This window comes from Miscanthus floridulus, chromosome 19 (assembly GCF_019320115.1).
Source record: "Miscanthus floridulus cultivar M001 chromosome 19, ASM1932011v1, whole genome shotgun sequence".
NCBI lineage: Eukaryota > Viridiplantae > Streptophyta > Magnoliopsida > Poales > Poaceae > Miscanthus > Miscanthus floridulus.
In genome coordinates this window covers 23282532-23296434 of record NC_089598.1, presented here as the reverse complement: position 1 = coordinate 23296434, position 13903 = coordinate 23282532, and the positions used below count along the sequence as shown (strand labels likewise).

The following is a 13903-nucleotide window of genomic DNA, read 5'->3' as shown; positions in this document are numbered from 1 at the left end:
GAGATCTGTCCGTATCCGAGTCCGGATATCCAACATCCGATACAATATCCGTATCCGAATACTCAAATCGCATATTTATGATGTCGATATCCAATCGTATCCTATCCGACATAGTTGACACTATCCGTATTCGAATCCGAATCCGGACAGAAATATGAAAACAAATGTAATATCGGTGATATCCGTTCGTATCCAATCCGTTTTTATCCCGTTTTCATCTAGGGACATCATAAATATGCGATTTGAGTATTCGGATACGGATACGGTATCAGATGTTGGATATCCAAACTCGAATACAGATAGATCTCAACCCCTGTAGACGAATTCAGTTTCGAATACTCTCCGAAAATATCCGTGCCATTTTCATCCTGCGAGCACCGAGCAGCATCGCCCATCCCCCACCCCCACCCCCACCCCCACCCATCGGATCGAGGCCTGCCGCCTGCTCATTCGACCTGAACCAAACTGCCCCGCAGTGCGTTCGCCCCCTTCCTCTTTCTCTACCCTCTCACGCCGCGTTCGCTCGCGCTCTCTCTCCCGTGGCGACGACTGGGCGGCCGCGCAGCCGCCCTAGCCAGGTGCGGCTCTTCGTCGGGTCCTTCTCCGGCGACGGGCGCCCACCAGGTATGCCCACCCTTTCTCTGCCCGTCCTGCTGCGCGAAATCGAGCACCCAAACCCTAAGTCAAGCTATCTGCCTATTTGTACCCAGATCTGATCTAATTACAAGTGTACACATGTATGATGCCTACTGATTTCGATTTCTTCTTGTGAAACTTATCGGGTGTTCATCTGTACACCCATGTCCTTAACCGGGTCGGCCCTGTGTATCCTCCATGGCAGGATGAAGACGAGGATAGTGTACTCCAGGGATTTTCTGCTGTCGTTTGGCGAGTTGGAGCATTGCAAGAAGCTGCCCCCTGGCTTTGATACAGCGCTTCTTAGGTCACCTTGCCTTGCTTTCTGTTGGTTAGGCCTTTTGCCCAGTGTGGCCGGTGGGATTTCTGTTTGACGATCTTTGCTGTTGCTTCTCCAACAGTGAGCTGCAGGAGCTGTCAGCGGGCGTGCTTGAGAGAAACAAGGGCTACTACAATACATCCCAGGGACGGCCAGACGGGTCGGGGGGAGGATATACTTACTCTTCTCGTGGTGGGAACACTGGAGGGAGGTGGGACACTCGCTCATCTGGATCAAGCGATCGGGATGGGGAGTTACCCGATCGCGAGTCTCAGACACAGGGTAAAATTACTCTTCTGTTCGCGTAATTTTTTTGCATTGGAAATTACATTCTTAAAGCTGGCAGTCTACGATTTGTCAGTTTAATTGGTTCTCTGTGACCATTTTTGCCTATGATATGGTATTCATTGTATTGTGGACTTGACTTTCAGAAGCTTTCTAGTCTACACAAGTACATGAGTGCATTGACTTCACCAATAGTAAACCGAGGGAGTTGGAGAACAATCATCTGCATGGTCATATTGTTAATAAATCATGCACATTTACTCCCTGCTGTCCATCCTTTTTATGGACAGATTAGGAAAGTGGACTGCTTATTTTACGTTACTAATGGTGCCATGCAGCAGGGCGTGGTGGAAACCAGTACAGACGCAATTGGCAGAACACGGAGCATGATGGCCTACTGGGAAGTGGCGGTTTCCCTAGGCCATCAGGATATGCTGGGCAGTTGTCGTCAAAGGATCATGGCAATGCGCCTCAGCTAAACAGGACATCGGAACGCTACCAGCCACCACGTCCTTACAAGGTTGGTGCCTGCATGCATGTACCCTGCCTTCCTTTCATCATCTTAGTGATTGACAATCTTTGAAATTTTCATAAGTATTTCTCACATTAATGACAGGCTGCTCCTTTTTCGCGGAAAGACATTGACTCAATGAATGATGAGACATTTGGGTCTTCTGAATTATCAAATGAGGATAGAGCAGAAGAAGAAAGGAAGCGGAGGGGTCAGATTTTCTCACTGCAACATAAAACATCCTGTTCTTTCCCCACTGCAATCATCTATGCTTTCTCACATTGCCCTATATGCAGCATCTTTTGAGTTGATGAGAAAAGAGCAACACAAAGCAATTCAAGGAAAGAAGAGTGGTCCTGATATCCTGAAGGAGAATCCCAGTGATGATATCATTTCACAGTTACAGACATCTACTGCAAAGGCAAATGCCAAAACTAAAAATGAGAAGTTAGATGGTTCCGCAGTATCCTTGTATCAGGAAGATACCACTAAACCATCTTCAGTTCTACTAGCTCCTGCTGCCAGGCCGCTTGTCCCGCCGGGTTTTGCAACTGCATTTGCGGACAAGAAACTTCAGCCACAGTCGTCTAACATCGCACATGAGCCGAAGGTGTGTATCTACATGTCGTTTCAATAGCTAATAGAATGCCAGCAATTACACACAAAATCTCCTACCTTGCAGTCGTTGATACCTTTTTTCAGAAATTGTTGTGTTCATTGAAGATAGAACCTTCAGTTCTTGTCTCTGATAGAATCATTTCCTTAGCAAAAGAGGGATAGCCCCACCAATGTTGTAGTGTTACTTAATATGTTTCTACTTTGTAGTGTCATAATGCTACTACTGAGGCTAACATGTTGACTGTTGCACAGCTTGGTGGTCAGCTAGAGGGTGACCAGTCAGCAACAGAGTTCACATCTGAAAGTAAAGAGAAGGGAATTTCCAATAACGTTGCTATTATGGGTCCAAAGCACACGCTTCCAGCTGGTGGTGTTACCTCTTCAGCTGAATTGCCTTCTAGCATTCTGAAAGGGAGCGAGGATTGGGAAGCTGATGTAATGGATAAGTATTCTATTGGAAAAGAAGGCAAATCTAAAAATATTGATCCAGTTAGGAAGGATGATTCAGTATCAATCTTAGAACAGTTCTTTGGCAATGTTTTATCGAAAAGCGGCAGTAACCTACCTACTTATGTTGAGGTACAGCAAGAAATCCTTTTTTGGTCCTGCTTGCTCTTATTTTCCTAACTGTGCAGAAGCCATCTATATTTATGGTTCCATGTTATGTAAGCTACTCCCTTCATTCCAAATTATAAGACGTTTTGGCATTTCTAGATACATTCCTTTTATTACGTATCTGGACATAGGGTATATAAAATTGCATAGCAAAAGCTATGTATCTAAAAAAGCCAAAACGTCTTATAATTTGGAATAGAGGGAGTATATAATATGTGAACATTGTCCAACCAGATCTATTGACTACTAATGTGATGTGAACTTATACCTTCACAATTTTATCTGATTTTGTTGCACAGTTCATTTAACTAAAATACAGTTAGGCCTGGGATTTTATTTGTTTTACTTCTCTAATTCAATGATTCTTGTTTATAAGAAAGGATGAGAGTTGAACGTTGATAATTTTATTTAAAGCATCCATCTTTGTTGTCCTGTGTGTTGATGTGATAGCTTTCTACATAGATTTACTAGTTCAGATGGCCTTGTATGCTCATTATAATCTGTTAGACTTTAATAGCATGTGCTGGGTTACAACTTAGAAATGACTATTTTTGTTCCATGTTATGTGCAGTGTGATCTGAATAGAAGAAAACCCCAATTTTGTTTGACATTGAAATATCTGAAAAGAAGGAATCTCCAATTTTGTTCGGAATTGAATTTGAATTAGAGTTACATGGGTCATATGCTTATTATTTCCTTTACATATTATGCAGAACCATCCATTGAAAACTGATGATGACATGATTGCTGCTTCTGTGCCAGAATCATCCAAATTTGCTCGCTGGTTTCTTGATGAAGGTAATACCGTTTCATAAATTTTACTATCTGCTCCCATTATGCCCAACACCTGGTTATCGACTAGTGTTGGCGTTTCCGTTTCGTTTGGTCATCATGCCACAAGAACTTACAACAACAACAACAACAACAACAACATAGCCTTTCAGTCCCAAGCAAGTTGGGGTAGGCTAGAGTTGAAACCCACCAAGAGCCCCAAGTCACGGTTCAGGCACTTCAATAGCTGCTTTCCAAGTACTCCTATTCAAACATAGATCTCTAGGTAGATCCCAAGATTTCAAATCTCTTTTTATTGCCTCCCCCCATGTCAATTTCGGTCTTCCTCTACCTCTCCTCATATTGTTAGCTTGGCTTAGGACTCCACAATGCACTGGTGCCTCTGGAGGTCTACTTTGGACATGACCAAACCACCTCAACCGATGTTGACAAGCTTTTCTTCAATTGGTGCTACCTCTAGGCGATCACGTATATTATCGTTCCGAACTCGGTCCATTCTTGTGTGACCGCAAATCCATCGCAACATACGCATTTACAAACAAAAATAAAATTTGAGGACATGTCCCTCGTTGCTTCACAGCTTCCATTTGGTTGTCTGTTCTCTTACTGATTTCATACCTTCTATTTCATGCAGAGTTGAAATCTGCAGAAGACTTATCTTCAAAGAGCCTGCTCTCCATGATTGTCAAAAATGAAAATCCAGGTCCAGAAAATATAGTCCATGCTCCTTTATCTGATGCTGCTGTCCAGAATTTATCGCCAAGAGCACCTATTGATAAACTTGATTCTGGATCAAAGCTTACCTCATTTACATCCCCTACGCCTGCCGATGGAATTCTTGAACAATACATCCATCCTGATATTCCAGAGGCAGTTCCTGTTATGATGACATGTGAGGATCTTGAGCAGACAATGTTAGCACAGGTTAGCAATAGCAGCTCACCTCAGATAAATGCTACAAAGGAGCAACCGACTGTTATGGATGAGCAAGTTGCCATGCAGAAAGTAGCTGTAGATAATCATGCATCACAGCATCTTCTTTCATTGTTGCAAAAAGGAACAGATAATAAGGGAGCACCTTTGCTGGGTTTCCAGAGAGGATCAACTGATGAACCTCAGAGTGTTGGCGCAAATTTAATGGCCAATGGTGGAATATCTGGAAGTGATCCGGTTAACAGTGTTGACAACGTTCCTACTTCTGGGAAGAACTTGACATTGGAAGCGTTATTCGGGGCTGCATTTATGAATGAGCTCCACTCGAAAGATGCACCAATTTCTATTCGAGGATCCACAACTGGTGGTCCTACTGAGTTTGCAGAGACGGGTAAAACTCTATTGTCATCTAGCCATGAAGGATACTACCCTGCTGAAGATGCTGCTTTCCCTCGAGAACCAGGTATCGAGCATTCAGCAGTACCTGGTCTAAATCAGGGGAGTGCTAGTTTTGACAAGAAAGGAATGGAAATTCATCTGCCTGAAGAAGATAATTTGTTTACCATGAGTGACTCTCTGCCTGGTCAAAATTCTGATATTTTGGCATCAGTAGGATCCAGCAGGGTTGAAGGGCTATTGCCTGAAAAGGCACTTGATGACCTCAGGTATAGGTTTCAACGTCTTGTGCCTGGAGATGCAGAACACATTCAAGTACTTGGTCCTGATGCACCTGGATCTCATCCTCGTGACCATTGTTATCAGGTTGATTCTCAGAATCTGTATCATCTTCTACAGGGTAGGCCTCCTATGATGGCACCTCGCCCTATGATGGATCACATTGTTAATAGGAAACAGCCAGCTTCATTTGATATGCAACAGTCGATACACCATGATTCTCACCGTTCTTTCCCATCTAATGTGAATCCTATGCATCATAATCTTCATGGGCCAGGGGTCCCTCACTTGGACCCGAATGCACATATTATGCTACAACACTTGTCCATGCCTGGAAGATTTCCTCCAGAAGGCTTGCCAAGAGGTGTCCCGCCATCTCAGCCTGTGCATCACATGGCTGGTTATAGACCTGAGATGGGCAATGTAAATAATTTCCATATGCACCCTCGCCAGCCCAACTATGGAGAGTTTGGATTGATGATGCCAGGTGAGTCTCAATTGTCCTGATTTATATGTTTTATTTACTAGCAGATATTACTTGTCATTACTCCCTCCATACTCAAAAATAAAGTCGTTTTGGACAGCGACACGGTCTCCAAAGTATTACTTTGACTTCTTGTTTTTATAAAAATATTTATCAAAAAGTGATATATGTATATTTTTATGAAAGTATTTTTCAAGACAAATCTATTTATATGGTTTTCACATTTCCAAACTCAACAACTTAAAAGTTATTCATGATTTATATTCCCAATGTTTGACGCCTTGTCCAAAACGACTTTATTTTTTACTACGGAGGGAGTATTTGCAAGTTCAGACATGCCATATATCTGATATCCCTGATCACAGTGCAGAAAACTTTACTAGTTCACATTGACTCGCAATTCTCCTAATTGAAGTTAGACAGCACAGTTTGGTTTCCATGATACCATTCTGCTTATTTTAGACATTAAGATTTTCATTTGGAGTTGGCTGACATCTCCATAATACCATCATCTTAACTTACTGTCAATGAGACTAAGATTTTTGTTTGAACTTATCCTTGTTGTGTTTGATACATTCAACTTTTTATTGTGGCGTTTTCTCTTAATTTCTGCAATTTTGGACATGCTATTTACTAATCTGTTAAGTTTATTTTTTCTTACCATCACTGTTTAGGCCCATCAGGCTCAGAGGTGAGAGGCAATCATCCAGAGGCATTTGAAAGGTTGATCCAGATGGAGATGTCAGCCAGATCGAAGCAACAGCAGGTGCACCACCCAGCAATGGCTGGAGGCCGCGTACCTAGTGGGATGTATGGGCATGAGCTTGATGCGAAGTTAAGATACAGATGATGGATGCACGGATGCTTCGTTCCATACAGAGGACCCGGAGGTGTGGTTTGTTGTATGTGCGTGGTCACTCTTTGCCCAGACATTGTATTGTTTCTGTTAACATGGTTTAGCATCAGCCATCGCTCGCAGCTGATTGGAGGGTCTGTCTCACTTGTAGGGTTGTAGCATGTATGTACATGTGAACGGGTGATGGAATGGAGCGGGTCTATGATCTGTAGGAGCGGCAAGTCTACCGGGAAAAGGGGATAGGCTGGTGTGCTGAGTGAAAGGCATGGTGTCGCCGTCTTAGCAGCCACATGTGTAATGATAATCAGCCTGTTCGCTTCGTATATGATCGTAGATTATAAGTTAAAACAGTATTTTTTTTCTCACACTAAATTAGTCAGCAGTAAATAATCCACGATCGTTTGTGACGAAACGAACATACTGAATGATGTTTTCTATGTACTGTGTCTGACGACTACCCAATTTCCATTTTGTATAAACGCTGTTCTGCAAAAGGAAAGAAAAAACTGAACCAGATTAACATATTTGCGGCAGTGCCCAGTTGGTCCTGCAACTTGAACTTGTTTGAAAGTAAATGACCACGCATCCGACCGAGATGTCCATGGGGCAGATAGCACTGCTTGAAACGTTTTAATGAAAGGAAAGGCTGCGTGCAGGAATTTTGCTCATCCTAGAGAAATTGATTTGTTTCACGCTCGAGATACCCTATGCAGAACAGACACCGGACATTGGCCCTGGTTACTCGACACTACCCAATAACTCACTCTCGCAAAGCCCCAATCCTGTAGTGACGTTACTTTGTGCTAGCCTTCGGACGTTCCAGCTTGCGCTTGCACTCCGCCCCCGCAGCATCTGCACCCCCGCCTGACCCCATGTGGCGTCTGCGCCTCGCTCAACCCCTCGCGTCCCCTCTAGCAACTGCATTGCAACATGTGCAACACCTGATCTATTTTTTTAAACATCGAGATGCAATACTTGCAACATACGTTTAAAGACAGATGAAACACTTGAAACATGCTTCTGAAACACTTGAAAAAAAAACACCTAAAAAACGCTTGAAAACCATTACAAACATACGCAACATTTAGATAAAACACTTACAACATATGTGTGAAACATATGCAACATCCAAATAAACACACTTGCAACATACGTCTTAAAACACATATGAAACATTGGGAAAAAAACGCTTGTAACTTACATATACAACAATTGCAATATATGTAACATCCCCAGTTTACTTTTACAACATCCGTATGAAACACTTGCAACATACCTCTGAAACATCGGCAACACTTGAAACATACACTTGCAACATGTACTTTCAGTGCAACATCTCCTTGATGCTTGGGAGAACAGAGGCTCGTCGGCGTGCCGGAGGCAGCGGCCCGGCGACGCTTGTAGGCGGCGGCGGCTCCGGAACACGGCGGGGAGGCAGCGGCTGCACTATTGGGAGAGGGCAGCCGTGCGTCGTGCCGTCCTACAACAATGCTTGGTGGTCGTCCCCGAGAACCAGCAGGTCGCCGAGGCCCACGGCATCGAATGCCCAGAGGAGGAAGTGACGAATGTACCCCAACAGCAGGAGGAGGTGAAGCAGCTGCTTCGGAAGCACCAACTCCGAGTAGCCCACTAGGAAACCCACGTCGACAGCGACTAGGGCAACACTTGTCCGGATTTGTTGACTTTCCTTAGCGTGTTCGTGCCTCTTGACTTGCGACAGTGCTGGGCATTGCCCCTGGAGCAGATAGGAACGAGTGGACGAGAGGATTGAAGCGACTAGTTTTTTTTTAGAAACTCCTGAGCGGATGGGAGAGGATAGTTGGGCTGGCGTCGCGACCCACCAAGGAGCGTCCGGGCGGACGGACGTCCGCACCGTAGCATTACCGTTTAGATAATGAGTTTTCCCCCTAAATAAACACTTCATATCTGATATTTTAGATGCAAGATGTTTCTGCTTTCTGGTTTAGTCTATAAACATGGTTTAGTACAGTAGAATACTACATCATGTCTGTTCTTTATCAATCCCACCATGAAGCATGTGCCTAGGGTGTAGATTTGTTACACTTAGGCCCCATTTGAAATGCGGGAAACTTTCATGTTCGTAGTGAAAATAAACTGATTTCTATGATATTCCTGTATGGTTCATGTGAATTTCCTGGGTTCTTATGGGTCAAAATACCAAATCAGTGGAATTTGAAGCTGTTTTTTTTTCCAGAAGCAGCTGCTTCCGCCTGCTTTAACTTTCATAGCACCTTGATACTGCTTTTGACTTTTGGCTTATAGATAAAAAAAAGATAAGCAGAGTATAAGAAACATAAAGAGACAAAGAAAATAAAAAAGGTGGCAAGAGGGCTTGTAGCTGGGAAATACTTCTTTGCTCTATGCATAAGCGTCGCATCGCAAGTTGTCCTTAAAGAGCAACTTGAAGGCTCCTATCGAGGGATCAATAGCATTGAAGATGAAACTGTTTCTTGCCGTTCAAATCAACAAACCTACTAAAATGATAATTTCCATGAAGAAGGGAACCCTAGCTGACTCTTGAAGCTGACTAGAATCTCAAATGGGTTAGCTGGACTAGGCAGTAGGCACCTGAATGTTTAAGAGTAATCCCCAGCAAGCTTGGAGCAGAAATAAGTGTTTCAGAGATTCTTCTCTGCCATCTGAACATAAAACACAAGCATAAGATGAGAGATCCATGCTCCTTCTTAACTATTCTCTTGTGCTTAGCCTATCTTTAAACAATAACAAAAAAGAACACTTTGTGTTTATGACTTCCAGAGCCATTTGAAAGCAGTCGGAACTTCCGTGTGACCAATTAAATGTTAGTAAGCTCAAGCCGAAGAGTAGATATTAGAACTACAAATATAGGTCCTGAAGACATTATCAAATTATAGATTGTTTTGACTTTTCTAGTTACGTAGCTTTTAATATGCACCTCGATATACGATATGTCTAGATACATAATAAAAGTTGTGTATCTAGAAAAGCCAATACAACCTATAAATTGGATCAGATGGAGTACTTTTTTATGGCTAGAGGGAGTAAAATATTGGCCAGGTCTAATGTATATGTTTTCGCGACCATGCTTAGCATGTACTCCCTCTGTCCCGCTTTGACTGACGTTTTAGCTTTTAACTGGTGCAGCAAAGAATCTATAAATGCGTCACGTAGGTGTGTCCAGGTGCATTCAAGGAACTGTGAATGTAGACGATGTGCTTCACTGCCAGAACGAGTCAAAGCGGGACGGGGGAGTATATCATTAAGAAGAGGTCTAATGTATATGCAAATGTAAATATGCATACACGCAGCTAATCGATTGGTCGACCTGAATGGTTGTATATATCGTCAACGACGTAGTGCGACGTCGATCGCTAGACGGTCCGGTCCATACCATTGATTGCTGTGTTGTTTACCCGTAACCGTAACCCCCCAAAAATAAATGGTTCAAGAAACGATTGGCTCCCTGTTGTAATTACGTGGATCCCTATGCTCGAACAGATCGATGCTCATGCAATTACGCGAACAATGTCACTTGACCAAAATATTGAGCGACGCTGTCAGACGAAGGAAATGGCAAGGCCTCGAGGGCAATGCAGTAATCTGACTGACGTCATCAAATTCTTTTCTGGTGAAAAATAAATAAAAGAGAAAAGGATCGAAGAAACGACGTCGCCATGCCTGAAGCCTGCATGCATGGCTACTCGCCAGCTAGAGATTGTGACAGCGCACAGCCACGCACGCGCGTACGACATTTTAGAATCGCCCGGGAAATTTCACCACCACCACCGTTGAGGCGTTTACATTGGCTTATTGCCTCTCCGGTTCTCCGTCACGTACTGTATATAAATATTGTATATACTGAAATTGCTCAAAAAAATATGTATATACTGAACTATATATATGCATCACATACCAATCGATTGTTTGGATCCAAGTGAAAGCTGTAAGCCTGTAATCCGGGAAACGTAGCGCGCGCACACACATGGAGAGGTCGATGAGGCTACGACATTTGCTCGCGGCCACGGCTCTCTTCTCTTCGCTCATGCTCCGGGGAGCGCCGGCAGTGGCAGCGGAGGCGACGGCAACCGCGACGGCAAAGGTGCCGGTCGGCGTCGTGCTGGACCTCGCGAGCCACGCCGCCGGCAGGAAGAGCCTCGCCGCCATACGTGAATCGCCCCACGCGGGTGGACCCTGCACGTCAGGGACTCACGCGGAAATCCTGCCACGGCAGCGCTTGCTGGTAAATTTAACCTTTTTATTTTCTATACCCGAAATATTAGCAGAAAACTAGGACGTGTTTAGTTTGTGAATTTGTGATCCATAGAAAAACCCAACAAAATTTCACCTTAACTTTTAATCATAAATAAATGATATTTTCAACAATGAGTTACTACTGCAGGGCGGCTGAAAACCATTTGTAGAAATGTATGCGAATCTCTAGATATTAGCGATTTTCATAATTTTAAAATCAGACCACAAAAAACAGCAAAAAAATTGTTTTAATTCGGGAGAGCAACCCCTCAAGGTGCTTTCACGTACTAGTACGCGTCAAAATCACTAGTGACTAAGTGACTAAAATCACTAGTGAGTAGGTGACTGATATAATACTTCTGCATTCACCTTAGTAAATATTGTAATACATATTTGAGATCCTAAATAAATTTAAATAAAAAAATAAACCTGAAAGTTTTGGGATCTCTTCGAGTACTATAAATTTGGTTTAGGTTATTTTCTCCATCGGAAATCATTTGAATAATTCAAAAAATATGAATTTCAAAATTATTAATCTTAAAACATAACATATTGTCCTAAATGACTTTAAATGAAAAAATCATCGACCACAAAGATGCACATCTCTTTGAGTGCTACAAGTTGGGTTTAGGTCGTTTCTCTATCGGAGGTACTTTAAAATTTTAAAAATCTAAAATTTTTAAATAGATTTTTTTGGTACTAAAATTATTTCATGAAAGGCAGTCAATTATAGAGTTGTTGATACCTTCGAGTACTACAATTTTCGTTTAGGTTGTTTCTCCATAGGAGGCCATTTCAAAAATTTAAAGTATTGAATTCTAGATTTTGAAAACTTAAAACAAAATTTTTGATCCTTAAATGATTTTTGATATAAGGTTTAGCTTTATGCAACTTAATTTAGAAAAATTGTTAATTTTAGTGTACTCCATCTATTTTTTTGCAGCCAGAGGGCCAAACTGCCAACCGCCTCTAGTTTCTACTTTCTAGAGAGTAGAGATGGCTAGAATTTCAACCGCTTCTAGAAATGCCTTCATTTCAAGAGACGCTTGCTATTTTTATATGCGTGGCTCCGCCCGTGAGAGCTGGGACTTGCACTTGACCATGCCATTTGAGAATGTACCGTGGCACTGCCTTTTTAGCACGAACCAAAGCATGTCACGACACTGACACAAAATATTTTGGGCCATGCTGTGTCTAGGATCTTGGCACGATGGGCTGCACGGCTTGACCCGTATTTTAGGCTATGCTTGGACGCGGCCAACATAAAAATAACATGTAAGCACACTGACAACGCTATAGAACAATTTTCTAGTGTTTTATCTTATCTAATTCTTAAATGAATTATGAAAATCACATAAACTATCGAGAGAATGGTATATATTTTGTATGTCACAAGCGAACAAAGAAAACTAGCAAATATATTTTTACGACCGTGCTTTGGCTGACATGACACGTAGACGTGCTAGCATGCCATGAAGCAAAAACTTACCGCGCCATATCGGTACGGGCCTGACTTGCCTCGCATGCCTAGGGATTATGATCCGAAGTGGCACGAAGCATAAGAGGGTCATCCTGCGCCGGCATAATACGGCCTAAAGTCTCACCTCTAGCTCTGGCTCTGACTTCTTCGGCGCTTGCCATGGAGTGTTTGGTACTAGCTAGAAAACAGTTTCTCCTCTTGAAGTGTTTGGTACGGCTTATCCACAAAAAGTTGCTGCATGCAGGAGCCCAAGCTGAAGCTGTGACAAGAGCCACGGAAACATGGCTTCTTCTGGCTCCACCTCACAAACTTAACATAAATTATTAAAAACTGACATGAAGTCTTTTTGCCATACCTTTACAAAACGGCTTTAGCTCCATCAGACAAACTACTCCATAAGAGGAGCAGAAGTAAAAAAAAACTTTTTTTTGAACATGTCATTTTACACGTATTTCGTTAGGATTGATAGAATGTTAGTTACAAGTCAAGCAACAGGCACCGGCGTAAACCGCATGTTTGGTTAGATGAGACTAGAGACCAGTGAACTTATAGCTAATTAAACTCTGTCATCACATCGTATTTCCTATTTCCTATCCAGGCTCCATCCAAACGCAAAGGAGCCGGCACAGTTCTAAACTGATCCTGGCCGTTGCCGCCTCTTCTTTAGGCCCTGTTTGGTTAGATGAGACTAGAGACCAGTGAACTCATTTTAGTTTTAAATAGTCCTTACTTTGCTAAATAAAGGAACTACCAGAGAACTAAAGTGGGTTTGGGTTGTAGTCCTTGAAGGGTGGCTATTTGGAACTAATGGCCCAAGTTGACACCCTATGCCCCTCCCACTCTCCTCTTTATTGCGTCGGGACCATCCCCACCCAAGTTGACCTTGGCCGCGCCGCAGCGAGCGTGGACTCGTCTCGCCGCCGTGCGTGAGCAGGCGCCACCGTGCCGCCGGTCTGGCCACCCTTCCCACCCGCACGGCTCCGGTTGCGAGCAGCAGCAGCTGTCTTCTTGGCCTCTGTTCAGAGGAAGAAGAAGAGTATTTTAGTCTTTGTTCAGCAGCTTTAATACCATTTAGTCTCTTTTAGTCCCTCAAACCAAACATAAGACTAAAGTTTAATCCCTATTTTAGTCTCTAGCGGTCCTTGGAGAACCAAGAGCAGGTAAAGTTTAAACTCTATCGATGTTTGGGGGCTTGGTGGACTTGGGCCGTTCGATTTTTTTTTGAACTTTGGGCCGTTCGATTTGACAACTCAACGAAGAATTTGGTGGTGAAAAAAGTCAACATTACCTCCCTCAACTTTCGTGAAAGTCCGTTTTTCCTCTCTGAACTCCAAAACCGGCCAAAACACCTCCTCAACTTTTAAAACCGTTCATCTTACCTCCCTGACCCTATTATAAACAGTTTTGAAGGTTGTTTTGTCTTTTTCTTTTTTATTTATTTTGGCTGA

General features: G+C 43.0%; 1 protein-coding gene across 8 annotated transcripts; it reads left to right on the top strand.

The window, feature by feature from the left end:
• The first annotated feature begins 428 nt into the window (after positions 1-428).
• Positions 429-7136, top strand: LOC136526980 (uncharacterized). 8 transcript variants are annotated; one of them, XR_010776650.1, is made up of 11 exons: positions 429-624; positions 842-943; positions 1038-1237; positions 1579-1760; positions 1857-1962; positions 2048-2361; positions 2577-2948; positions 3698-3782; positions 4411-5871; positions 6543-6770; positions 6876-7136. XR_010776650.1 is itself a non-coding variant. In XM_066519560.1 (11 exons), the coding sequence occupies exons 2-10, from the start codon at positions 843-845 to the stop codon at positions 6716-6718; spliced, it is 2997 nt and encodes a 998-aa protein (XP_066375657.1). In that variant the 5' UTR covers positions 429-624; position 842; the 3' UTR covers positions 6719-6758; positions 6876-7136. The 8 variants fall into 8 exon arrangements, 6 of the variants coding, with proteins under 6 accessions (XP_066375657.1, XP_066375661.1, XP_066375658.1 ...); XR_010776649.1 differs by having other exon boundaries at positions 6543-6774; XM_066519560.1 differs by having other exon boundaries at positions 6543-6758.
• Positions 7137-13903: the final 6767 nt, after the last annotated feature.

Coding starts and splice junctions, on each gene's coding strand:
- LOC136526980 (XM_066519560.1), top strand. CDS start 843: ATGAAGACGAGGATAGTGTACTCCAGGGATTTTCTGCTGTCGTTTGGC. Junction 1,761..1,856: donor AGCCACCACGTCCTTACAAG/GTTGGTGCCTGC, acceptor CATTAATGACAG/GCTGCTCCTTTTTCGCGGAA. Junction 3,783..4,410: donor TCGCTGGTTTCTTGATGAAG/GTAATACCGTTT, acceptor TATTTCATGCAG/AGTTGAAATCTGCAGAAGAC.